This window comes from Ursus arctos, unplaced genomic scaffold (assembly GCF_023065955.2).
Source record: "Ursus arctos isolate Adak ecotype North America unplaced genomic scaffold, UrsArc2.0 scaffold_31, whole genome shotgun sequence".
In the NCBI taxonomy this organism is placed as follows: Eukaryota; Metazoa; Chordata; class Mammalia; order Carnivora; family Ursidae; genus Ursus; species Ursus arctos.
This window is the reverse complement of record NW_026622997.1, coordinates 18,956,275-18,983,864: the sequence shown is the minus strand read 5'-3', so window position 1 is coordinate 18,983,864 and position 27,590 is coordinate 18,956,275. Positions and strand designations below refer to the sequence as shown.

The following is a 27,590-nucleotide window of genomic DNA, read 5'->3' as shown; positions in this document are numbered from 1 at the left end:
AGGCCCCCTTTCACAACTTTGAAGCATTCAAAGGCACCCCTTTCTTCCCGAAGAGGGAAGAATTCTTTAGCTCTTTGTGTATAGAAGTTACTTGGCTAGGAACGCATCATGTACATTTTTACTGCACTGATTTTTCAGCATTCAAAAATTAAAAAAAAAAAAATTCCTAATTTTGAAGACTTTTTTAAAGAGAGTAGGGGGTGTGTGTCTCTCCAGCAGACTCCCTGAAGAGCTCAGAGCCCAACATGGGGCTCGATCTCATGATCCTGAGATCATGACCTAAGCCGAAATCAAGACTCAGATGCTTAACTATGCAACCCAGGTACCCAAGGAATTCTTAGCCTAGGAAAAAGATCTAACCTTCAAATTTTCAGGTGAGAAAAATTTTATGAACACTATTTAACACTCAATAACCTTCACGTCGTGTTTTCTTGACATTTAATCCCTTTACACTAATTTTAATGTTAAAGTCCTTTGTTTTAGAGCCAATGATTTCTTCCTGTCTGTAATAAAACTGTTTTGGCTCTTCCTCAAAGATTTGCCTTTTATACCCTGCTAACTTAGATAAATTCATTTGGTTACTACCGTGTTCAAATAAAAGCCAAAATTAACTACAACCCTTATGCCTTTTTCACAAAGCGTAACTACATCAATCACTTAACAATTCTGTGTGCATCCATTGTGGTATTTTCCTTAAAAGTTTCATGTGCCATAATAACACCTAATGCTGAATAAGGAACATAATTTAAGACAAGACAGGTTTTTAAGGAGGGCACATATTGCATGGTGCACTGGGTGTTATACGCAACTAATGAATCATCAAACTTTACATCAAAAACCAGGGATGTACGGTATGGTGACTAACATAATAAAAAAACATTAAAAAAAAATAAGACAAGACAGGTTTTAAAAAGGAAATCCAAAAATCACATTTTTCAACACTTAGCAACGTGAGGAAAAAACAATGTTTTAAATAACAGAGATTCTACTGCACGAAATATTTAGTGGTTTTTTTTTTTTTTAAATGCAAGGGTACGGAAAGCAGACCAGAGGAAATAAAACAAGGTAGTGATTAAAAAAAATAAAAAGGAGTATTCTGTCCAGTGGCAATCTTTCCAGCTTTCTGAAAGGTCCACATTTTCTACAATGAATAAATTATACTAATAACCCAGTGAAAAGGGAATCTTAACAACTATTCAAATGGTATCACAAGGAAAGTGGGTGTGTTGCCTGGATGGAACTAGTACTGTTCACAAAAAGAAGTACTCGGTCAAAGAAGTTATACAGGGCACACGGGTGGATCATTCAGTTAAGCGTTCAACTCTTGTATCAGCTCAGGGCTTGATCTCAGGGTCACGAGTTCAAGCCCTGCGATGGACTCCACCCTGGGTGTGGAGCCTACTTCAAAAAAAAAGAAAAGAAAAAAAACAAGTTATATGAAACGAGGACTCACACGGAGCTAACAAAAAAAACGAGGATCAAGTGAAGAACAGCAGACAATGACAACTCTGAAGCCAGTAGTAATATTGCTATATTGAAGTCGGGGATATGGACACTGTGACATTAATACCATAGGTAAAGTATTCTCAAATTGCCCAACACACTACAAGGCATGTGAATAAACAGGCACTGCCTACATACACAACATACCATTAAGATAGCTAAAGGAGTGTTTCTCAGTTGAACTACACTGGCAATCTAGAAAGACCTCCCACCACCACCAACAAAAAAAGCCTGAGCTGGAGAACGAAAGCTCAGAACGTAACCGCTATGCTCCTCCTGCCTCTATAGCTACACTTGTTCACGGTAGCCTGTCATCACATATGGCTTTGGTTTTTGTTGTTGTTGTTTTTTGGTTTTTTTTGGTTTTTGTTTTTTTAATCAACTAAAACTAATCAGACCAGCCAGGTACCAAGGACTCACGGATTCAGAGGTGGCTAGTGGCTACCAGATACAATAATACGGATACACAGCATTCCCCTCATTGTGGAAAGTCCTACATCTATAGATTTTTCATGAGTGTAGTCTCAAGACCCTGCTACCACGTCTGTGGGCAGCAGCGGTCCGGTCCCTCTAGCTCTCTGCTGTCCCCCGCTAGAGCCCAGACCCAGTCAACAGGGCAAGTCAGCCAGATGGGGACTTCTTTCCAGGAGACAGGGAGAAAAGCAGAGGGAAGCAAATGGAGAGCAGCGGGCTGACAAACCTCCTTTAGTCCAGCAGCAGACGACTGGTGTCACCAGGCTAGTGTTGAGACATGGGGAGAAGGGGAAAGCGCAGGTCAGAGCCCTTATAAAAAGCCACGAGCGGGGAGGGGAGCCTGGGTGGCTCAGTCATTAAGCAGCTGCCTTCAGCTCAGGTCGTGATCCCAGGGGTCCTGGGATCGAGCCCCGCATTGGGCTCCAGCCCTGCACTGGGCTCCCTGCTCAGTGGAGAGCCCGCTTCTCCCTCTCTCACTCCCCCGCCTTGTGTTTCCTCTCTTGCTGTCTCTGTCAAATAAATAAATAAATAAAATCTTTTTTAGAAAGGGGGGGTCGCCTGGGTGGCTCAGTTGTTAAGCAGCTGCCTTCGGCTCAGGGCATGATCCTGGTGTTCTGGGAATCAAGCCCCGCATCAGGTTCCTCCACTAGGAGCCTGCTTCTTCCTCTCCCACTCCCCCTGCTTGTGTTCCCTCTCTCACTGGCTGTCTGTCAAATAAATAAAATCTTTAAAAATAAAAATAAAAAAAGCCACGCACTTATTCAAGTAAACTAGAAACTACAGAGAAACTCTTTGCAAACCCATGACCCCCAAAAAGGTAGTTTCTATCATAGAGGACTTTAGGCAATCCTGATGTAGCTAGAGGGTAAAAGGCCAGCAATCACCAATTAATAGTCAGGAACAAAACGCCGCGTGAAATTGTTCAGAGTTAGACGCACATTTTGCTACCCTCGAGGCTCTAGGCACAAGGAAACGTGTAAATCCACAGAGAGGATTCTGGGCTCACTGCTTGGCTCCTACACACACACACACACACACACACACACACACACACACACCACCTCCAGAAAGAAACCATCACCCTGAATTCATTCCCGTATGCAGGTGGGGATTGAGGGACAGGGAAGGCTTCACACACCACAGGAGAGAATCGGTGCTCACAGACGATGCCTGTCCTTTAGTTTATCTGCTTTCTACTTCTCCCCAAATTCTGCAAAAGCATCCAAATGTTTCCTACCCGATCGTACCAGGTAGGATCTAGCAGTTAGGAAGAAGAACTTGAACAGGCCATAAACATCAGCCGATCACTCGTCACTGGAACAAAACCAAATCGGACAAAGGGAGGTCTCAAGTGTTCTATCTGACATAAGAAACCCGCTCACGGTGGTACCCAGTTACTTGTACAGCTACACCTCCAATGAGGTCAGCGCTCATTACAACATATTACAACATACCAATTCTTTTTGATGCATCCAATATTGCTTTAAGTGGCTAGAATCCAGGAATTGTGGTTTCATGATCTGACAGATTGCAATGTGAATGGTTACGTAACGTAGCCTCCATCACTTGTAAAAAGCTGCTGCAAATACAGAAGCCCTAGAATTGTCTGTCCGTGACCCTAACCTGAAGTCGCACTGCCACGCTGATGTACTGCCACAGTCCCTTTCTCTTTCTGCCTGCCTCCCCGCTCCAACCCAGCTGCCACAGAACCACAGGCCAGCTCAGAAACCTCAGAGACAACCCAATCAAGAGCTCTGTGCCCCAGGAGGGGCACCCCACATACACAAACCTGCCTTGCTATAGGACAGGTTTTCCCAAACCACTGAGGAACGACCTACTGGGGAAAACTCAATAGGGTTCACGTCCTTCTCGCTCAGTCAAGAGCTTCTGCTCTCCGAGTCCTAGGGGGAGGTCTAATTATAGGAAGATGGCATCCAGACCCAAGGAATGGGGCAAACAGATTTTAATACAGTCCCTGAGGTGTACTGTTTTATGACACAGCTAGAGCTTTTATGGGCAGTAGTTCGGTAATGTGTATCTAGAACCTCTATCACAATTACCCTTTGAATGCTTGCTTCCTGCCAGATACTAAGGACTTTAAATAAATCATCTCATTAATCCTAAGAATATCGCCACTGAGAAAGAAATTATTACTCCATTTACAGAGCTGGGAAACAAGGACAGGAGCCAAACGGAATGGCCAAGTCATGTGTGTTAGCGTTCCTCTCCCGTGCTGGGACGGTGAGGCCATCCTTTCAGGGATGACAGCGTGATCCCCCCTGCCAATTTCCACAAGCCGAGTTGGAGGGCAGCGGCTGACCGGGGCTGGAGCTGGCAGGAGGCTGAACACACAAGCAGTTTTCCACAGTAAGCTTCTAGATCATCTGCACTCACAGGTCCAGGGCCCTGAGCTCAGGCCACGGCAAGTACGCCTGCCTTCCGTGTCCGAGTCCACTGGGGACGTATGGTTCGGGTTCACACAAGAGCCCGTCCTTGAGGACGTGCAGTATAGAGATGTTCTGAGCTCTCGGTGCCTGACCCCCACCCCGATAGTCCGTTCCCCAGCCAGAGCTTGCTGGAGCTGGCTTATTTTTCACAAAGGGTCTAAGAAATGGGAGGAGCAGGTGTGAGGAGTCGGCCAGCACGGAGGGCCAGGACCTCCCATCCACTACCAAGAGCAGCCACTTGATGGCAATCTTAACCTATTCCCTTGGAATTCTTCCATCAGGAGCGACCCCAGGAGGGTGGGAGCAACAAGAATGGGCTGCAGAATGTGTGGACAGTGCTAGAAAAAAGCCCTTTCGCGTGGCCTGAGGAGGCAGGCACAGGGGCACAGAAGGATGCATAAAGAAAGGATGCTGACATTCTCCCCTGGGTTATTTTCGTGTCCACACACCTCTCTGGGGGCCTGGGTGGAAGCGACAATACGGGTTCTGCAGTCAGACAACTCGTGAAGATGGAAATTTCTCAGGCCCCGTGACACATTCGCGTTGGGCTCTCCATCTACAGATTGAAGTGCGAGGCAGACAGATGGTAACAAACAGGATAATAAATCAATGGCAAGCTCCTGCTTCTGATCTCAGCACCTTGTCCCCCGAAACCATGGAAAAAAAGCCAAAAAATGGAAGGAAAAAAAAAAAAAGGGCAACTTTCCTTCCTGGCGGGTGCTACCACACCTGTTGAATAAATCAGCCCAGCACTTGTCTTATTTAAACTGTAAAAAAGGGGGGGGAGAAATAAAAGCCATGTGCATGTATCTTCTCGAGAGGCGGCTATCCAGGAAAAAAAAAAAAAGGGAATACACTGTAAATTACATTCACTGCACACTTCTATTTTCAGTGGCAGGAAGATTAACATCACAAGATGGGGGCGGGGGGGGGGGGGGGGAGGCGGGGCAGGATTATCAGAAAACTGCCCAAGGTCTTAGCATGGATAAGGACTGGTATCCCCCCCACGGTTCGACCCAGCCCTTTGTGATGGCTTCGTAACTCTTGGCTTCTCCATTTATAAGAAGAGTTCAGGCAGAGAGTGGAGAGTTTGCCAATATTTTCCTCTGAGGGATTCAGAAAGTGCCAGCTGAGAGCCTTCCAGCTCACCCTTTAAAACTCTGTAACACTTTCCAACTGAGTAAACTGGAAAGGCCCTTTTCAAATAACACTAGTCTGAAGTTGGGTAAACTGCTGAGTGAGGACAGGGTAAAGCCCCCCTGGTCCAGGCTAAGCAATTTGCAATGCAGATCCCTCCAGAAATCACCAGGCCTCCTGCATGCCAAGACAATAAATGTGCACAATTTCCACTGGGGTGTCACCTGCCCTACTCATGTCTGGAGAGGATTCGCTGGCCTTCTAGCATCACTCTAGATGGGGAGGTCCAACTTTTCAAACACAGGGATTCAAACTCTTTCATATATACTCCAAAAGCCCATCAGAGTGAAGGTATCAGAATTAAGACAGGTAAATGTTTCCAAGGGGAGACCCTGAGCTGCCTTCACGCATCGGAAGGCAACAGAAATCATTCAAAGCCATTGGAAAATTGGAAGGAAAACTGCCACTTGAGGCGGCACCAGGAGCTGGCAGGGGAGTCTAAGGCACAGATGTCGTTCCCAGTCACCAAGACCAGGTGCCACACACATGACCAGAAGGCCCACGTACCTGCCAGAGGGAAACATGGAGTCGGTGAAGGAACAGACCCAGGAGCCTCGGGTGGGGCGGGTCAGACAGGAAGAGGCCCCTGTGAGCAGAGCTGAAATCATCAGCTCCAAAGTGTGAAGAAACCAAGAGCACTAGTCAGAGGTCAGGGAACAAGAGAGGGGAGGAACGGGGTCCCGGGCACCAGGCATTAGGAGCTCTAAAACCCCGGAAAGGAGCCTCAAGGTCTCCTTGCAAGACACTGAGATAGCCTGGCAGACAGGCTGGGCGGACACTGGCGACACTCTAGTCCTCGACGGACAGGTCTAAGGTTATGAAATAGCTCCTAATTCCCTCACAGACCCCAAACCTCCAAGAAGGAGACACCTGGACTGCTTTACCATCTTTCAGAAAGAAATCATGAGGAAGCTAGTTTGGGGACTCTAGAGAAGCCCCCCTCAAAACTAACAGAGAAGGCTAGAAGGATAGGAGATTTGGCAACTGGTAAGCTTAAGTAACAAATTGTAAATTAAGGGATTTATGGGCTGTAGGGTAATTTCCCAAAAGCATACCCAGTTATCACCCTTCTGGCTTTAAAGATACGCCATACAGGACACTAAACATTTAATGTGGCTCAAGTAATAACAGGTTCGTTCCAAAAGCGAGGTAAAGGGCCCTCTAGATGTGGGGGAAATGGATCTAAGAAGCTCACAAGCAAAGCACAACGGCAGTAGGCCCATCGTGGTAGATTGGATAGTAATTACGAGAGTGAACACAGATAAACTCCACTCCATGCCTGAACACGTCCTCTCTGGCTGAGGGCAGCCCTGTCTGGGGACCCCACAGGCTCCTCCCTTCCTATACAAGTTGGGAAGTAAAACTGGTTGGAAAGCCTCGCCCTAAATTACACCCCCAGCATATAAAAATAAATTGAATTTGTGTATAAAATACAAATAAAATGTGTGTTTAACAAATAGGACCCTTCAACCTCAAATAATTCCATGATTTTTCCCACACTGACAACAGAAACATCCCTCCAGGGCCAACTCAATTCCTACTCCCTCCCTGGCCTCTGGGGCCTTTGAAATAGCCTGTATGCCCCTTCCTTAGGGCTCCTGGCCTACAGCAGCTCCCCAGCTCCAGACTCGTTTCAATCCCCACTGAAGAATGGGATTTAGATAAACCCAAGTGGTCTCGAAAAAGCAAGCACTCAATGAATTAAAAACCCAAGCTTAATTCTATCCAACTGGGAAGAATAATAACTTCTCCAAGGTCAAACAAGTTCTCAGGGGCTCCTGACACACCAGGAAGTCATTCTAGTACCCACATAAGAACAAAAGGAAACATGTTGCTGATGAACATGGAAATTAACTTAATCTAGAATTAAAATGGAATAAAACTGTTACCACCTCAGAGCCCTACCTTAGTGCTAGTATTGGTAGTAGTGCTGTTTGCCCCACCCCAAATTCCTATGTTGAAGCCCCAAAACCCAGTGTGACCGTATTTGGACGGAGCTTGCAAGGAGGTGAGAAAAGTAAATGAGGTCATAATTGGGGGGGGGGGGGGGGAGAGACACAATACCAGGGCCAGTGTCCTCATAAGAAGAGGAAGGACACCCGCACACTCTCTCCCCCTCTCTCAGCCCAGTGAGGATACAGCCAGGAAGCCATTCCTCACCAGGAAAAGGACTGGCTGGCATCTCACATCCGGGACCTCCAGCCTCCAGAGCCATGAGAAATATCTCTCTGTTTAAACCACCCCACCCAGTCTATGGTATTTTCTTATGGCAGCACGAGCTGACTAATACACAGACGTTCGTCACAGCCCTAAGAAAATGAACAGAAATTAGCAATCTGACCAGGCTGCCCCCCGCTGCGTTGTTGGCATCCTCAGGGCCATGGGGCAGCTCACAGGCTCCGGACAAGAATCACGCTAACTGAAAACACACGTATCGGCAGAGAAGGGATATACGCCCTAAGGATGCCTCATTAGCTTGCCTTTGGGGAAAAGCCACGCCTGGAACCCCAGTTCTGAGAAATCAATTCTTGAACGAATTCTTAACACTCACAGAAGGGGACAACAAGCAGGAGGAAGAGGCAGAGCTGTTCAAACGCCCATTAGGTCTGGACCTGCACACAGCTCAGAACCAAAAACGTAACACCGGTTCAAGATAATCTGGCTCCAAGAATGCCACTCTGAGACAGTGAAGGTCATTCATGGCCATGTGCAACTGTGGGGGGCTTACTCATGCCTACCTAAAGCCAGGGCTCCCAAGAGCTGCCCACTGGACACAGAGGAGCCAAGGCACTGGCTTTGAGACCCCTTCGAGTCTCAACAGACACTCTCAAGCATCTAGTACATTCTGGGAAAACACCACAAACCCACGTATCATCATAAAAGTTCAAAAAAAGAAAAAAAAAAAATCAAGCCAGCCATGGTGACAAACCCCAAAACGAACACATACTTTCACTTGGAAAGGGGAAAGGGTAGGAGCAACATTTCCGGGCCAATGGAACAGCCCTAAGTCTACACTGGAGTGCTTGTCACACGAGTGTATGAGCATTTGCAAATCCATCGAGCTATACAAGTAAGAGGTTTGAGTTCACAGAAAGTAAAGTTTACCTCAAATTTAAAAAAAAAGAAGAAAAAAAAAAAAAAAAAAGGAAGATCTGAGTCAGGAGTCCAGGGGTCAAATTCTGATTAGACTGTTTAGTTATGCAGCCTTGTGCCAACGCACAACACAAACCCACAAAATTAGGATAGTAACAGCTGATAAGGTTATGAGATTAGAAACAGTAACTTATTTCTTAAAAGCCCAATTTTCATTTAAACTACCAAGCAACGTATCCGGTACCTGAACAGGCAATCTACAAACGTGGTTAAGAAAAGGTACACGGTGGGGCGCCTGCGTGGCTCAGTTGGTTAAGCATCGGACTCTTGATTTCAGCGCAGGTCGTGATGTCAGGATCATGAGATCGAGCCCCGTGTCAGCCTCCAGGCTTAGCACAGAGGCTGCTTGCGACACTCTCTCCCTCTGCCCTTTCCTCCTGCGCAAGGGTTCACTCACTTGTGCGCTCTCTCAAATAAATGAAATCTGAGAGAAAGAAAAGACAAGAAAGGAAGAAAAAGAAAGAAAAAAGAAAACGTACAGGGTGATCCAATTCCAAGAATTTTTATAATGGTAAGACTGAGAAACTTATCACAATTATGAATCAACATGTGCTTCAAAAACAGGGAAAACAGCATAGGCTGCGATGGGGGGGGGGGGGGGAATTGTCAGGCTGTGTGCATTTCTGAAATAAAACCTGGAGTCCCACGTGGGACACTCAACCCCTGGACGGAGAGGCACGTGTCCACAGCACAGCAGAGGATGCTGGAGGGGGGAGGGGGCCGATGGGCAGAGAACTGTCCGCACAGTGCTTCACACAACACATGCTCAACGGAGCGCCCGGGAGTGCACTCCACGTGGAGAAAGCTTTTGTGTCATGGTTTCAGTCTACTGCGGAAAGAAGACTCAGAATCAGCGAACAACAAGAACACAATGCCAGGCAGCGAGAAATTCTACCCAGAAAAATACTACAAGGTAAACAGCGAAAGGGTAACAGACCAAGGAACGAGCTTTGCTAGGGTGCTCAAGAGGAATGCTCCAGTTCAAACCTCTGGGTTTGAGCAGGAATTTGGAACACAGGCAGGGGCCGAGCACGCAGTTATGCGAAGGGAGAGCGTTGTAAACACAAGGACTAGAAAGCACAAAAATCCCGGATGCCGGGGTGGCTCGGGCGGTTGAGCATCTAAGTCTTGATTTCGGCTCAGGTCATGATCTCAGGGTCCTGACAGCGGGCCCTGAGTCGGGCTCTGCACCAAGCAGAGCCTGCTTGAGATTCTCTCTCCCTCTGCCCTGCTCATGCTCTCAAAAACTAATTTTTTTTTTAAAGCACAAAAATTGGGCGCCTGGGTAGCTCAGTCGGTTAAGCGTCTGCCTTCAGCTCAGGTCATGATCCCAGGGTCCTGGGATGGAGCCCCGATGTTGGGCTCCAGGCTCAACGGGGAGTCTGCATGGGCTTCTCGCTCTCTCTACCCCTCCCCCCCACTCGTGTTCTCAATAAATAAAATCTTAAAAAAAAAAAAAAAAGGCACAAAAACTCCGGTGCATTTGGAACAGCAAGAAGGCCACACTAGGGGAGGCAGTGGTGAGGAGATCTGACCAATACGGTTGCCCACATCAAGTGGTCAGGGTAAGGACGTTCAGCTATCATGCTAAGAGGCAGGGAGACACTGCAGGAACACAGCATGCACTACTCGGCATTTATGAAGGACTGTTCTGACTGCTGCCGGGGCGGGGGTGGGGGGCGACACACAGAAGCTGAGATGAAGGCGCATCAGGGGTCCCAGGCCCAGCCAGAGGTTTCGGACTAGTGGCAGTAGTGCAAATTCAGATTGATTCAGAAGATGCGAATTTAGATCAAACAGGTTTTGCTAAAGGACAAAACGCAAACTATGGAAAAATCAGAGAAGTACAGATCACTCCAAGGTTTAGGCCAAAGCAACTAGAAAAACGGACCTGGCATTTATGGACAACGGGAAGACAGGCAGAGCAGAGGAGAGACGGTGGAGACAGAGTTAGCTTTAGGACAGTTTACATTCACGAGGCCTTCCAAGAAATCAGTGTAGGAGGCAAGTAGGCAATGGAGTTCAGGACAGGTCTGATCATGTGAAATGCTGCCAAAGGGGCAAATAAGGTGACACTGACTGGAACCTTGATGTGACAATCAAGGTCATTATTAAGCCTCAATCGTGGCCTGATTCTAGGGGTTCAAAGGAGAATGAAAGGGGGAAAGGATATTAACATGAATATAAACAGTAGAGAGGACAGCCCATGTAGACATTTTCTTTCAAGGAACACCACAGTAAAGAGAGACATGAACAGCAGCAGGGAGATACAAGATCAGGAGAGGAATTATTTTATTATGAGAGCAACTACAACATGCTTTGTTTACTGATGGCAATCATCTAGGAGAGAAGTAAATAATGAAGAAGATAAGTTCCAGAGTGATGTCCCTGTAGAGATGAGAAAAGGAGATCACAGCAGATTTCCATCCTCTTGCCCTCAGGACCCCTCAGAGCTGGGCTTTTCTAAGAACTACGACAGGCAGGAGAGCGTGCGCGCACTTTCTCTCTCTCTCTCTCTCTCTCTCTCTCTCTCACACACACACACACACACACACACACACACACACACCCTTACCTGTCGTACCCCTCCCCCTAAAGCAGCCCAGATGTGACAAGGATGGAGAGGACAGAATCCGGGACAGAGCCGACAGAGGAAGTGGGCTGGGAGAGCTGGAGGGGCAGGGGCCTCAAGCACAAAGTGACAGGAAAGAAAAGCAACGGAGCTCCGTTTTATCACTCACGAAACTGCCTGCATTCTAAAGACACATCAGCTATCAACCAAATGGACGCACTATCAACAAACGCCCCGAGTCCATCACTCAGGTCCTGGATGGACCACATGAAAGCCAGAGAAAGACATCAAGCCTTTTCCACGTGACCATTTTCCAGGATAAAATGTAGTTTTTGTTTTTTGTTTTTTAAACAAAGAATAAACTTGAGTTGTTTTCAGTGAAGTGTATTATTTACCCTTCATCTCACCCAGCTTTTTTTCACATGGAGTGTCGTCTCACACATCAGGGGGGACAGAAGGAAGAAGAGTCTCAGAGGTTGGAGTGTTCCAGAAACCCAAACCTGCAGCGGCTGCTCGAGGGCAGCCTGAGCTGCTGGTGGCCGGTGCCCACAGCTTACAGAGGACACGGGACACTGGACAAGTTCCATCTGGGCAAAGCGGTGGGGTAAGCCACTTTCTCCGGGAGGAAAATGAACAACCCCCCCTCCCCAAAACGGTCTTTCCTGTTGAAGTACGGACCATCCTTAGAACAGCTAGACGTGAACACTTCAGGCCCAAAGCAGAAGGGAGAGGTGTCCCCCTGGCTTACAGAAGGCAACCAGACGACCATGACGGTCTTTTCAAATACAGCCTCGTAAATAGAATTCCATTTGTGGGACAATGTGCTTGGACTTTTCATTTGGACTCACAAGGCATCTTTATTTTATGTGGTCCACAATGAACCTGCAGGGTTGGGACCCTGTTTCATTTCACAATCAACAAACACATCAGGAATCTTGGAGAAAGATTTTCAAGGAGTTGAAAATTCTATTCCTTAAAAGAAACAAGGGGTGTATGTTGGGGAGGAGGGGGTCACCCTGTATCTGCACTTCCAACTTTGGCCCTTCGCTACAAATTGTCAGTGGTTGCCAGAAAGGCCCATCCCCCAGCAGCATGGTGCCAGGACCGCCAACCTGGTGGTTCAATAGCAGCATTAAAAATACAAATCTCTACCTCTTGGTGAAAGAATAAAGTGAATGCATCTGTGTGCCTGTGATGGGAGGGTAAGCGAGCAGAAGCAGTGCCATCTTCGGATGCCCTCGATCAATGATAAGCTCTACTAAAGCCCGGAAACATGCCCACATTCATACTCACACGCCCCCGCCCTTCCCAAGTCTCCTTCCCCAATGAAAGAGCTCACATTATCTCCTTCAAAAGAAATGCCTATTAGAAAAAGTGTCCTCCTACAAATTCTTATTTTTGGAATCCTAGCTTTACAGAGTGTTCCAAAATTACTTCTGTTTATCGAAGAGGTGGTTGAAAGCAAGGTGCAGAAAGCCGCAGCTTCGAGTCTGGCTGCCAAGGACTACTCGTGTAGGCCAACGGCTAATCCACTCCGGTGTATCACTTCCTCATCTACAGAATGGTCTGTTCTGAGGGTTAAAACGAGTGAAATGCGCATCAAGTCCTAGAATCAATAGTGGGTCAGTAGTGAGTGCCCAAAACATACTGGCCATCACAACTACCGTTAAGGATCCAAGAAAAAAAACCCGGGGTCCCTTAAATCTACTCAAGGCTCTCTGGCTGGCCAGAGACCTTGCTCGATCTCAGATGACATTTATAGGAAGCAAATGAAACTCAAAATACAGCTAATAGCTCCCCTCTCTTACTGTGTAATTATGTGTACTCATTTGTGTAGCATGTTATTATTTAAATGTCCCTAATTTCAGCCCCAGCGGGCCAAGGGCCCTCAAAGAGTGGCCGAGGCCTCAGCCTCTGCCAGCCCTTCCCAAAGCTTTTGTCAAATTTATTACAGCCAGAAGAAGTGGCATTATCTACAGCAGGAAGCAGACAGAAGGCTCTCACAATCAGCAAAAATCAGAGCGCTGCCTCGCCCCACACCCGGCTGTAACCAACAAGCCGTAATGAGGATTTCAAGCCCTACGCAGACAATCCACCAGGCTGTTCAAGACTCACATTCGATACTCCGACTAGGACCAAAACAAAAACAAACAAAAACATAAAAAACATACAACCTCATTCCTTGTCGCTTTAGAACTACAAAAGCAAGACTGGTGGCCAACATGGATTTTGTGACATAAAATAGGTGGTCTTCCTACCATCTTACGTCTGGTTGGGTTATTTCTACTACACGAGACCCACAGAAATGGGGCAGCGGAGCTCAGCCGCTCCGATACAAGCTGCCGCCTTCTGTTCACAGCCACCAGACCCCACCCTCCTCGCACAAGGGCGAGGAGCTGCTGCTGCTTCATCCTGGCACGCCAAGGATTTAGCGGAAGTGATGTCAATTCAGTCTCAAATCAGATAAAAAGTTACATCAAGCTCCTTCCATTGTCAACGCAAAGCATTATTTGAAGAGGGAATTTTCCCCATGAAACACTGGCAGGACCAATAACCCAGAAACAGCTCTGAAAAGTGATTCAGTGAAGGGAGTGGGGGGGGGGGGGTGGGGGAATCAAACACCTTGTTTTCAATAGTACTGCTGCAAAGGTATCAGTGGAATTTTCACCCCCTCTGCCTCCTTAAATAAGTGCTAGATTCAAAGTTCCAGGCCTTGAGCTATAATTCTAGTTCTGCCACTGCACAGGAGACAGCCATGTGACCTTGGGAAAGTCACTACCACACAGAACACTCACAAAGCCCCACGAGGACACTGCATTCAGCTTACGGATGAGCACCCCAGGGGCCTCAGAGGTCGGTCACTACCCAAGGTCCCCAAGCTTCAAGGCATGAAAGGAAGGGGGGGTGCCCAGAGGGGCAGCAGGTGCCCATTCTGACCCCTGTCTGGTCAGTTTCCTTCCCCGTGTCCTCAGCTTCAAAACTCGACCACCAGACAGATCTCTGTGACCATTAACACTGGACCAATGGATTTCAATTTTCACACGGGAACCTCAGGAGGTTCTGTGACTAATCGAACCAAAACAAAAACCCAAAACGTTTCATCTTGCAGGGCTGTGAAAACCGCTCTCCCCACCCCACCCCCCATCACGACTAACCTATGTCCATTTGCCCCACAGTGAAGAACCCCAAAGATGGGGTGCTGGGACATCCAGCTCAGGACAAGGTCCTTCTACTGTGCAGTATGGAATGAGGGTTATGAAGTATCTGTTAAATAAGGGACATCTATATAGACACACACGCGCGCGCGCGCAGCACTGTTCACAATCACCCCGCTCCCAACCTCAGCGGCCAAAAAAGTCTGCAAAGCTCCACTGCTTTCGGCTTCCTCTGGACCACGTGCCCTAAGAGCGCACTGCTGAGGTTCGGGGATGTACAGAGAAGGAGTTATTCCCCCAGTGAACAATGCTGGTTTCCCGATCTCTCCAGTAGGCCCCCGATGAGAAAGCACACTTCGACCTGTGAGCGGCCTCTAAGAAAATCATTCTTAAAACCAGAGGTGTTTACTTAGAAGTGCTACGGAAATCCACGATACAGAGTGACAGACATGGGGACTTGGCCGCACGGACACCAAGAGGAACCAGGAACGGGCATCTTCACAGCAATCCCACAAGCAAGAGAGGCAGGCCTGGGTGTCCCCGTATTGGAAAGGAGACAGGAAAAAACGACAAGCCAGGCTTTATCAGCATGAAATACAAACTTCCACACCAAAAACCCCCTGTTCCTCATGAAATTGGTACAAGGGTTCTTTACAGTCTTCAGTGATCCCCACAGAGCGGTCTTTGCCAGTTTTCTTAGAATTCCTTCCTCGGCACTGCCAAACCCTTAACGAGGCCACTTAAAAACGAGAGTTACCTTTGGTCGATGAGGCTGGCAGTGCCTGTTAGACCTCTTGAAGGGCTTTAAGTTTTTGTTCTTTTACCTAAATTCCACCTTTATTTAATTCTGGACACCTGGCTAACTTGTCCTAAAAATCGGATTTTTTCCTCAGGTAGGTTTTTTGTTTGTTTTTTTTGTTACGAGATCCCAAAAGCACTAAGGCCTTACCACTCCTACACAGCAGGACGAGAGCATGCCTTATCACGACAGTAAAATCTACACCCCCCCACCGAAGCCCCTGGTCTACTGTAACCTTAGGGTGCAGGGAGACTCTCCCCCGACAGGCTCCCCTCAAACACGCAGAACCAGACACTACGTTCAACAAGAAGCAAGGACACCAAGAACAATCACGTCACACGGGGCTCCAGATTTTAGACTTGTGGCAACAAATTCTACTGATTTTGCTTCCATGCATGTGAAAAATTAAAAAAGAAAAAAAAAGTGGGGGGGGGGGGGCTTTCCCATATACATGTGGATTCTGACTTCCAAGAGCTTCTTGTTTTAAGTCACACAGAACCAGAAGAAGAGAGGGACAGGCCTTGGGTGGGTGGCAGGGTAAACCCTAGAGTTCGGAGAGGGTAACTCACCTTACAACGAAGCCGAATGCGGGACAGTGGACGCCCGAGGCGAAACTGCCCCTGTGGACCCTGGCAAGCTCTCAAGTACCGCCACGCGTCCCTACTCTTATCACCCCACGACCAGAGCAGAGCCTCTTAGAAAGAGCCATCACCACTTCCGTATCTCTCCTTGCTCCAAGCCAGGTACAGACCAGAACGTGGTCCACTCATTCACATCTACCTAGAACTCTGAGGCCTAGTGAGGCCCAGGGCGACTGGGGAATGCCATCAGAGCCACAACCGCTGAACTCAAAAAAACACACTGGGACCCAACGCATGTTCTGAAGTGGCTTCCACTGGATGATTTCAGCCCCATCCTCCGACGCCTGTGAAATCGAGACCGCGCAGCGAACTCAGAGAGGAACAGGCTTCCTTCCGTGCTGCAAGGAGACTTCTAATAACCATATGGCTGCCACTCCCAAATGCACAGGAATTCTAGGCCACCGTCTACCTGCTGCCACGTAACCACCTGCTCGGCCTGATCAGCAAGGAAAAGCAGCAGCCCCTAGGAGGCTGCTGACCCAGAGAGCACGAAGGACAGCAGGCACCCAGAAGACTCAAGCTACTTCCCACACAAACAGGGAAAATGGACCAGGAGCTCCAGGATGCAGCGAGAGCTAAGCAGAACGACAGAGATCCACAGAAAAACCTGTAAGGCGGACTCTACCTTCAACCCAGACCTGGTAGAAATCAGATCACAGCCCTCGTCTTATCTGTAGGGAACAGACTAATTAAGGCACCTTGCCAATTATATCACACAGCACATAACGGAGCTTAAAAATGAATCCATAAACCCAGTCAGATGTCCAAAGAAACTGCCATGAGGGGCCTGAGAAGCACAAGCCGCCCAAAACACATCCAATGCAGAAACAAGGCCGTGCCCCAAGATCCCAGCCGATTCCAACAGAAGAGGCAACTCACCATTCACTGTTTTCAGGCTCCCAGCAATGCCTTCCCCGTGCTGCCTCTTCTGGGCATTCTTGAACTCCTTCAGAGACAAATAAAGGACTTTACGTACCACCCTTTCTTCTGACCATGGAATCCCATCACTGTCATCCTGGAGAAACAGAAGAAAGGGAGAAGGGAAATCACTTTAAAAAAAAAAAAAGGGGGGGCCAGTAAATATTAAGAGTTAGAATAAACCTTAAAAAAAAAAAATCCAAATGAGCAGGACGCTACTGAGAACCAGCGCTGGAGGCCGGAATTCCACCACGTGGTCACGATTCCAGCCCGGCCCCTAGCAGAAAGCTCCCGCACAGCCTGTCAAAGGCCGTGGAAGGAAGACAACCACCTCGCTTCCTTTACAAACCCTGCGCCCAAATATCCTTATTAGAGAGTAACCCTGAAGTTTCCTGCCGGGCAAAAGAGGCGTTAGTACACCCACAAGCAGAGGGCCGAGGAACGACTGTCCGGGAGTTCCGCTGAAGAACTCCAGAAGATGTCCTGCCTTACAAACATGTGCTGTTGTCACTGGGGAGGGGTTGGTGCTGCCTTCAGAGAATTTACCATTCGGTCCGAAGAAATGCAACTGGATCTGTACTGACCCCTCACTCATGGAAAGGAGTCCTAATTAGGGAAAGAGACAGAGCACTGTGGAAAACAGACCATGAATCCTGGCGGGTACGGGTAGGAAGTCTGCTAGGGAAGGGGTGACTTAAAGGGGGAGGGGGAAAAAAAAAAAGAAAAATACACGCAGGTTAATAATAGGTCTTGAAGGTCTAATTTGCGTGGCTCCCTTAGGTCTGTGGTAACAGACGCAATGTAAGCTCCTGCGAGAGGCACAGAAGAAATGAAGGCCAAGTTGGGCGGGAGGGCGTTGGGCCCCGAGCCCATCCCAGCCACTCCAGCAGTAACCCCAGAAAGACAGCAGAGAATCGAGAAGCAGCAAGAGGAGGAGGGGAAGGAGTCTCCCCAAGCAGGGGAGTGAGAACGGGAGCCAAGTCTGGAAACAACGTGGACACATTGATCTGGGATCTGAGCAGAGGTAACGGTTTCAGGGAACCAGCAAGAAGGTCTGTGTAAGGTTTGAAGTGCTGCTTCACACATGGCCAAGGACAGTCGCAGGTTCGCGCCTCTAGATACCGGCCCACTATCTGTGAACCCAAGAGGCCCTTATGTTCACAAACTCCCTTCAAGACTAAGCATTTCAGAACCGTTCGCCTTAGAAGGATGGGAGCTTCTCAGATACTTCAGGCCTTAGGAGAGTAAGGAGAACCTTAACATCCTGGGTAAAAGCAGGAGTGGGGGAGGGTGGATATTTGGGATCGTTTTGCTCAAACAGGTGGACTTACACGGCGCAAGAGCCAGGCCGGTCCCGCATGCCAGAGAGAACCCGCACCACTCGCCAGTCCCGGGAAACGTCCACGGGACTAGGTCAGGGGGCTAGAGGACGTGAGGTCTCTTCCAGTGCTCACATTCCTAAACTCTGCACCAACACAAACTACATCTAGAAATCCAACCACACGGAGACTCTAAAGTCCTAAATAACTTTAAGCTTCACTTCGGTTAAGCTGCCAGGATTTTCCCACAAGGAGAACGCTCTTCCATCTTCTGTAATAAGGGGGAAGAGAGCCCTGGGAAAGAAGGGCTAGGATTTCCACCTTCCCCACGACATCCTCCCACTCCTGCAGACCTGCCAAGCTGAGATTTCCGCTGGATCCAGCGGAAGAAGGCACATCCTGTCTCCCCGGGGGCGCTCCCCAGAGAGGCCAGCGAAGTTCTACGGGCCAGGGTTGGCGGGCTGAGGCTCAAACCCAAAAAAGGCTGAAAGAAGCCAGCAAACGGCCTCCACCTGAGCGAGGAGCACACGGAATTTCTGAGCTGCAACTGCGTACAAGTCACTCCGTACCTTCCAATCACAGGATTCACCAACGGATAAGAGAAGCCCTCTGACCAGACCCCATGTGAGCAACAAGAACCAACAGAAGGACATATCCACACCACACACAAAAGGCACAAAGAAGGTGAATTCACTGTTCCACCAGCGCCCCTAGCCGATGACTTGCATCTGAGTGAGAAGCGCTGACTCCTCCCGACCTTTAGACAGTGAGGCTGAAACCCCAGCGTTTGTACGGAGGCCCGAAGTCAGAATGAAGGCACCGGTCGGAACACGATGCAGTAAACTCCGTACAAGAGCCTCGTACCCCTAAGTTCTCATTAAAACAAACCATGTGAGCTGAAACCGCCCACCACGGAAGATGCAGTTCCGGTTCGCTTACTCACACAAGCAGCTTCATGAAATCTATAAAGTACTTTAAATACAGGAGAACAAAATCTATGACCCGGATTATGGGGTTTCAAATTCTAGACATTAAAAAACAAACCCTTTTTTTTTTTTTTTTAAACACAAGAGTTCTTTTCTGTGATGTACAGTGCTGGTCAAGCCTTGTCACCTCCCTTGATGTGGACGCAAGACACAAACCTAGTAGGTAATAAGGGGACTCTGTTCTGGTTCCAAAAGCTCCACAGGTGGGTAATAATTCCGAAATTAAAACTTAAGCTGCTTTTCACAGCTGCAAGGTCAAGATGAATCACCCCACGCTACGCTAGCAGGCTTGCACTCCTCCCCAGTGGAATGCCAGATGCAAAAAGCATAGGGTGCCTGCACCCCACAAGCCGGGAACACAGAGGTAGCCCAGAGGGGGGTCCTGGAAGGTCTGCAAGAAGGTACCTCAAGTCCGACACGCACTCTGCTGTAGCCTTAGCTGTCGTTCAGAACAGCCAAGGGCTGAGAGCTCCAAGAAAAGCCCAGACAGAACTATCATTAGACGTCAGGCGACTCAAAATGCAAACACCTAAGACTTTTTTATTTCCTCCTCTTCAACAGTGGTCTCATTTTTTAAAAAGATTTTATTTATTTGAGAGGGAGAGATCGCACACGAGCAAGCACAAGCAGGGGGAGGGGGACATGGGGAAGGAGACATGGGGAGGGAGACGCAGACTCCCTGATAGTGGTCTCGTTTAATCAACCATTTAAACAACATCTGCGTGGGGCTGGGAAATCCCTTTCACCACTGACATCCCAGCACCTAGGGCCTGCCTGATAGAATAAGAGCTCAATGAATATTTCAGGGAAACAAAAAGACTCAAGCTTACTCTTCACACTACCTTTACCTACACTTGGCCTGCCGGTCCCTAACCTTACAAACATCCAGGGTGTGTTAAGTAGAGAACAGTGCTGGAAATCCTACAGTTTTCTTGACTCAAGTCACCGCTACCCCCCATAAAACACTCCCCACAGTGATAATCCAAAAGGACTATCTACCCTCTCATTCTCAGCAGTAAGCTTATCCACGTACTGGAGACTTCGTCCTGCAATCACCTAGTTCCCTGCCACTAAATGGCACCTATCTAGAAATCCGCATGGTCTCCTAGGGCCCAAACCTGATGACCGGGCCACAGCCCCTTACCTTAGGCTAAATTCTGGCTCCCCTCCCCCCTGTAATCCTCCAGGATTCTTGCAGGCTCTTTTCCCTGCACGCTCTATATCCAATTATGCATTCCCAAATCACTATTTTTCAAAATCATCTGATGGTCCACTCGTGCCTCAGTGTTCAAAATTCCTAATGATCCCCTTTGACCTTCCCTAGACCCCCTTTAGGCCATGGGATCCTCCCTTCTCGTCAGAAGGGATCCTGCCAGATTTGACAGAACAGGGAGAGATCAGGGAGAGATCCTTTCTTGGTTTCCTCTGGGATGCTTCCCCAGAACCATGTACCCAGTCCATTCTGGTTTACTGGTCAGCTTAACAAAAGGCGGCCCAGGAAAAACTGTAGCCACGACAGAGGAAACCGGCGGCTTAATTCTGATGCAAATTCAGGCGCCTAGAGTGTGTGTCCGTTCTTTCTATGCATTTCCTTAAAGACTTTTTTTTTTTTTTTAAAAAAGCTACTTGCCATTGGGGCATCAGTAAGACCTCTACGTTTTTACATTTTCATCAGATTATTGGGGAAGTACAATTCAAGCCCCAGACAATGTAGCACCCTCCCTCATTCCCATCCCCTAATTTCTTAACCTGTATTTCCCCAACTCCAAAACAAATGCTTTGCAAATACTGCCATAATAAGAATATGTGGGCATGCTGACAGGATTTAAAAAAACAACAAGAAAAAAAAAAAAGAACAAAAAAATCATCACGCAGATCTAGATTCACTTTGCTATTCTGACTGTTAAAAATCACTTTCTTCGGCAAATGAAAAATTGAGTATTTAGGTCTTCAAAAAAGTAAAAGTGACAGGGTTTTCTTTTCATTTGAAAAACGTTTCCCATTCTTTGAAATAGCTGGAGAATCTCTTATCAAAAATGGCAGCTGGTCAGGAATTAAACTTGAATGCTTATGGTCATAATCTTTTTTATTAAGAGAAAAAGAGCACAGCATAACCCTTAGCTGCTCCAAGTTTTGTAAAAGACATGCAAGAAAATGGAGTGCGAGGCCAGCACAAGAGGATACGACACTCCCTGTGGCAGACAGCACCCAGGAACGATTCTCCAAAACTCACGTCCGGGTTAGAGATTAAAAAGCTTGCTACCATCTCCTTTAGGCTTTAAATGGGGCAGAAAAGGAAGTAATCACAAAACTCTTTAAAAAAAAAGAGAGAGAGAGAGAGAGAGAGAGAGAGAGAGGGATGAGTTTCAATGTCTAGCCCAAGGTCACACAGCTGGAGAGAACCTGGAGCTGGCTTGTGTGGTCAATGGGTCCACACCAGGCAGCAGGTGCCCAAAGCGAAGTTTTAAAACTCGGAAACTCATTCTTGAAGAGAAAATGTCAAACCTGTAACTCACATGAACTCCTCAATGAAAGCAAAATTAAAATTACTCATTTCAAGAGGTGAATGGAAACATTATGTGGGGGGTGGGGAAACACCACCACTACCACCAACCCAACCCAGAACCATTCACGTGCAGCACTAGCTGGAGATTAGAGAAAGAACAGGAGGAAGAGGGATTTTCTCCTACTGGTCTCTGCAGCTACCTCGTGTAATTGGAACAACACCATTCTAAGGTCATTTCTCAAGACATCCGTATGCCATCTGGCTCGGTGTGTGTTATGGTTTCAAATTCAGGCCATCTTGATTGAGGAGAGGGAAAACGAGGATGGAAATGCATGGGTATGACGGAAACGTTTCTGATTTCAAAAGCAAAAACAAAGACACCTTTCCTAACAATTACAGCGATTTACAAATGAAATAGGGCCCGTCCAAGGTCAGATCCTTAATTTCCCATCACTTGTCAGCAAACTACATCAGAGACTCATGCATCACAGGTAGAATGACCAAGCAGTTTATCACACCAACCAAGGGCATCGTTAATAATGATGCAGGAAGGACTGGTAGAAACTGGGTGTCCTTTCCAGCAGATACAAATCCATTAAGAAAAAAAAGTCTAGGGGGCGCCTGGGTGGCACAGCAGTTGGGCGTCTGCCTTCGGCTCAGGGCGTGATCCCGGCATTATGGGATCGAGCCCCACATCAGGCTCCTCTGCTGTGGGCCTGCTTCTTCCTCTCCCACTCCCCCTGCTTGTGTTCCCTCTCTCGCTGGCTGTCTCTATCTCTGTCGAATAAATAAATAAAATCTTTAAAAAAAAAAAAAAGAAAAAGAAAAAAAAAGTCTAATACACCAGAGATCATTTTTAACCACATCACCCAAGAAAAATAAAGCCAACATCCAAGACGTACCAGAAATGCAGTGATACACACCTGTGTTTTAAATTGAAATCCAGAACCTCCCCACTGAGGTTTTAAAGGTCAACTTGCTTGGGGCGGGGGGGGAATCCCTTGGGACTAGCACAGTTAAAGATGGCATCACAGTCCACAGCAGGCACTCATGCTTCCACAGGGAGGGCGCACAGGAAATCAAATGTTCTTTGCAACCTCCTGTAGGTTCAACAAGCAGATGTGGAAGGGAGGGTGGGATTGTTCGGGAAGAGAATGTTCAGATTCAAAGGTAGGAAGACCTTCTCCTTCAGGAAACCTCTGTACGATGGCTCATACAAATGCTAAGACAAATGATTAGGTGTTTGGATCACAGGAGCCACTGGAAAAGTTAACCAATTCCACCAGCATGTGCTATAGCCTCTCTCTATGCACCTTGCCAAGGCTCTGGGAACGGAGGAACTTGTGACTTTCTACTCCTTTGAAAATGAAAAGGGAGTGCCATGGCCCAACTCCAACGCTTAACCCGACCCGAAGTTGGATTAACAAGAAATAAGCACTTCATGGAGAGGAGGAGAATTGGGGGGGGGGGGGGCGGGTCTGGCAGGTGCACAGAGCCAACAAGTAAAGAGACAAAATTTGAAAGACCGGGTTCGTGAGGGAGATGGAGAAAAACTGAGAGCGCTTTCCTCATTCCAGGGAAAACGACTGGAACCCTCCCCATGAACGCCTTTTCTTTTCAGAACAAGCTCTGCGTATACCTGTTAAGTCGTCCTACTTAATACAATGTGTTGCTGTCTGAAACGCCAGCCTCTTCCATCAAGCTTGAGAAGAGTAACAACGAAAGCACCCCCCCAAAAAGGGGGCATAGGGGTAGGGGAGGTGAGGCTGTCTTGATTCTTGACATGGATTCCACGTAAACAAGGATGTACAGAGCCAAAAAATAAATGAGAAAATACTGAAAAATGGGAGCGCTATAACTCAGGCTAAAACTTAATGTTTCTTCCCTTTTCAAAAATAATCATGTCTTCTCCATTACAAATCTCCATTTCTCAAATCAACCTGATGCTAATCCATTTTTTTTTAATTCCATGAAATGGATCAACAGTCAATGCTGACAATATCAAAGAATATTCAGATCTAGAAAGTGGACAAGCGGCCAGGAAACCACGGACTTACTGAACTTGTGAATGATATTTGCTCTGCCTGGACTTTAAATTAAAAAGCACTTCCAGCAGCAAATTTCCCTCAGACAGACATGCTTCCTGGGATAAAGTAAACGGCCTGAAAATGCTTATGCAAGGAGAGTTTTACTTCTTCCAAACTCCCATTAAATAATGTGTACTTATCTTTGATTACCGCCTATTTAAAAAAAAAAAAAAAGCCACAGCTGAAATTGGATTAAGAACTTCTGCTGAAAACGATTTATTGCATAACACACAACTCTGACAGCCTGATTCTCCGGCCACCAACTGAGTCTTTATAAAAATCTGCTGGGCAGCTGCCAAGTCAGCTCTTTTGCGTCTGAGCATGTCACATTGCTGTTGTCAAGACAGCGGCAGCATGGGCTGCGACAGCCCCACGTTCACGGGTAAGCGGTGCAGTCAGGGAACCGTCCACCCTCCCGAAGCTCTTCATCCAACACTTAGTGGTTTCGACATCATCAGAAAAGCGCGAGACCTACAGCAGGATAACCTCCAAGAATTCTCTGGGTTGACCATCTACCTTCAAGTGTAGGGAGATGGGGAAAGTACTAAAAATCAAGTGACAAAGAAATGCTGGACCGGTGTCTTCAAAAACCCAAGCAGAACGAAGGACAGTCGACTCAGCATCAGCAGTGCTGATGGGGCAAGTAGACAAGGACTTCATTTGGGGATGTTACTAACGTGTAGGTTCCCAAAGGAATTCTAACCGATTTGGATCTTCTCATCATTAAGCCTTTTTAATGTGAAGAATACACCCCATCCCTCCCCAAAATTCCCCAAATGGCACTAACCGATAGAGTAGCCACCAGCTACATGTAGCCACATCTACAATTAATTACAATTAAAAAAAAAATATGTTCCAAGTTGTATTAGACACACTTCAGGTGCTCAACAGCCGCATGTCTCCCTACAGAATGTGTCCATCATCACCAGAAGCTCCCATGGCTAACACGTTTCTTTCCAGAGCATCCTTTTTGTGTTTCATTGGATAGGGTTTCAAGGACTGTGGGCCACTTCCTGCTGCATTTCCATCATGTCCCTGAGATTCTTCAAAGGATGTACCTTTATGCTTAGGAAAACTCAGGAATATTAAATACTTTGCACAAGAATCCGAGTCGCAAGTAGGGGAGAACCACCTGAATTACAGATACCCATACAATGCTCAGGAAAATAGCTGCCATCCTCTCTGCTACACCAGGCCTTTCAATTTTGCAGGGGATGTAGAGGAATTCTGGGGATAAAGTGGGAGACTTTTCAGTCTACAAGGAAGCCCTGGAAACACACCGTTTCTGTAGGTCTTCAAATCATTTTCTAAGGACTCTTCCACAAAATAAATCCTCCAGGAGGGACGCCTGGGTGGCTCAACTGGTTGAGTGTCAAACTCAGGGTCCTGGGATCAAGCCCCACATCGGGCTCCGAGCTCAGTTTGGGGATTCTTGCTCTCTCTCCCTCTCCCCCCTCCCCACCACATGCGCGTGCTCTAAAATAAATAAATCATTAAAATAAATCCTCCAGGATTAAGACTAGACAAAAGCCTGTTCTCCACCAGCCAGTTTCCAAGCACCAACAGGGTGACCCAAACCACTGAGATGGCTTGCTGCCCCAGCTCCTGCCAGGACCAGTCAAGGTTATGGCCCTCTGAGCAATTTTTACACTCCTGTTTCCTCCCTGAGGCCCTAGGACACTGCTGGGAACGTTTTAGGAGTTCCATCAAGAAGCTGACTGGTTTGTTGGCTTTTTTGGCTCAGCAGTGCCCCCATCCAGGATGTAAGCGTAAGTGTACGTACCTGCCCAGGACACCAACTGCCTGGTCCCACTAGATCATAAGCCACTGGATCGATTTTTGGCCTTTTTATGAAAACTTATCAAATTATCAGAAAGCATACAAATAAAATCCTGCCCTTGGGTTGAGGGTAAATGGATCATGTGCCACATTTGTGCTGGTGTGTTTTACCCCCCCTTCTCATACCCTCCAGCCCTCTGCAGAGAGAATGACCTAGAATTGATGGGTCTCCAGAAACCGTTTTCATGTCTGCCTCCCCCTCTATGAGCACTTCACACACTGATAAGTGTAGACTACTATGTGGCAGGCCACATCCTACGTGTTTCTCGCACATAGTCCCCTCCCCATTTTACAACTGGCCTATGAAGTATTATCACACAAACATCTGCAAACGACCAACCTTAGGCAAAGAGGTGTGAAGACAGATCCCACCCGAATTAGTCGGTGTTGAGTCCAGAGCACCTGCCGTGTGCCCTATTCATCTCTGTGCTCCCAACAAGGAGCAAGGAGTCTAGCACACATGGTGTATTCGAAACCATCTCCCAGGAGTGAACACTTAGAAACAGATGGAAAACAAGACAGTGGCCTCGAGGTAAGAGGGACCTGGACTCCCAATTCTAGAACTGTTTGCCCATGTGTAGAAGAGTGATCGCCAACTCGAGCATCCGTGAGAAACCTCCACAAGGCTTGACGACCGCCCCCCGTTGGGGGCCCCACCTCCACAGTCGCTCCCAGGTGATGCTGACAGTGCTGGCCTGGGGACCACACACTTGGAGAATCACAGGTGCACACCAGCCTTGTGGTGGATTGGACTTCCTCGCTCCCTAGGAAAATGGTTCTCACTGCCATGAAAAGCATGGTAATTGCCAAATCTAACACAAACTTTCTACTGGCAACCTGATTCCCCCCTCGCTTTCCTAGTTCCTGTCCCCCGACCACTTTTAACTAGGATTTTTCTGCGCTTCCCAATCTGTAATGATTTTAATACCCATGACTACTCATGCATTTTCTTGACAATCTCCTTCCTCCTCTACCCCGCCCCCACCGTCTTGTGGGATTCTACCGCAATTATCCCTCCTACAGACCTCCTGCCTACCCACGATTTGAAATCCTAGAGCAGGACGTGGCACCTTCTCATTCACCTCCACTCCCTAAATCCAGGTATAATGCTCTTTGTCTTTCTAGTCCTCAGATACAGCCTTGAAACACACTCTCCTCTCCCCTCTTACAGAGGAAACCTTCCAAAATGACTGCCACCAACCAATCCCTGGCCCAACCATCCTCCACACACAGTCTTCCTCTTAAAAACAAACAAACAAAAACAAAACAACCCCCCCCCACACACACACCACACACACAAAAAAAACAGAGTGACCATGAGTTACCCTGGAAAACCATCAATCCATGTCATTCCTTCCCCTTACACCAAAGCCTTCCATGGCTCCCCAGTGACTCCTACAGGGGAAATTTCCAAATTTCTTAGCATGGCCTACAAAAATTCCTTTATAATCAACCCAACTTACCTTCTAGGCTGCAATTCCCCCACAACTGTCAATACCCACCCCCAGGACAACCTCCACAAGAGGTGACCTCTCTCTCATCTTGCATCTGCATCCCAAAAGAAATTCCAGGAAACCCGAGTACTGGCGTTTATTAACTAAATAATCATTGTGACTTCAGTAATTCCACAGAAAATAAAGAACAGACTTTCTAAATGAACCAGTGAGAGTCCATTCTCAATTCGTTTTCATATCAATACCTTGGTACCAAGAAACACAGTCAATTGGGCTCAACAGTCAATTAGACTCAATTTACCACCTATGGCTGTTTCAGTATTTACCCACAGCTCTTGGTTTCCTATCACATAGAATGCATGATTCTGTGTGACCAGGACCCTCTGTACAAGATAACAATGGTTTTCAAATGGATAGATCTCCTACAAGTCAATCTAGTCCTAGTCCAGTAACAAGATTTAACTAGATCACCATTTCACACTGGTTTCCAAGTCATCATTACTGCCACCTAAAAAAAAATGGAAATCTTCCTTGGTGCGT

General features: G+C 47.4%; 1 protein-coding gene across 4 annotated transcripts in view; it reads right to left on the bottom strand.

Annotated features, from left to right (window-relative positions):
- Window positions 1-27,590, bottom strand: part of JARID2 (jumonji and AT-rich interaction domain containing 2) — a 252,350-nt gene that overhangs the window by 119,958 nt on the left and 104,802 nt on the right. The window contains exon 3 of one of the 4 annotated variants that reach the window (XM_026511523.4): window positions 16,821-16,956. The exons of 1 other annotated variant lie outside the window; for it this stretch is intronic. In XM_026511523.4, the coding sequence (XP_026367308.2) occupies window positions 16,821-16,956 (136 nt within the window). Of the gene's footprint in view, window positions 1-8,958; window positions 9,302-16,820; window positions 16,957-27,590 lie in introns of those variants that run through there. 2 more of the 4 variants (XM_026511528.4, XM_057304957.1) reach the window with 2 other exon arrangements.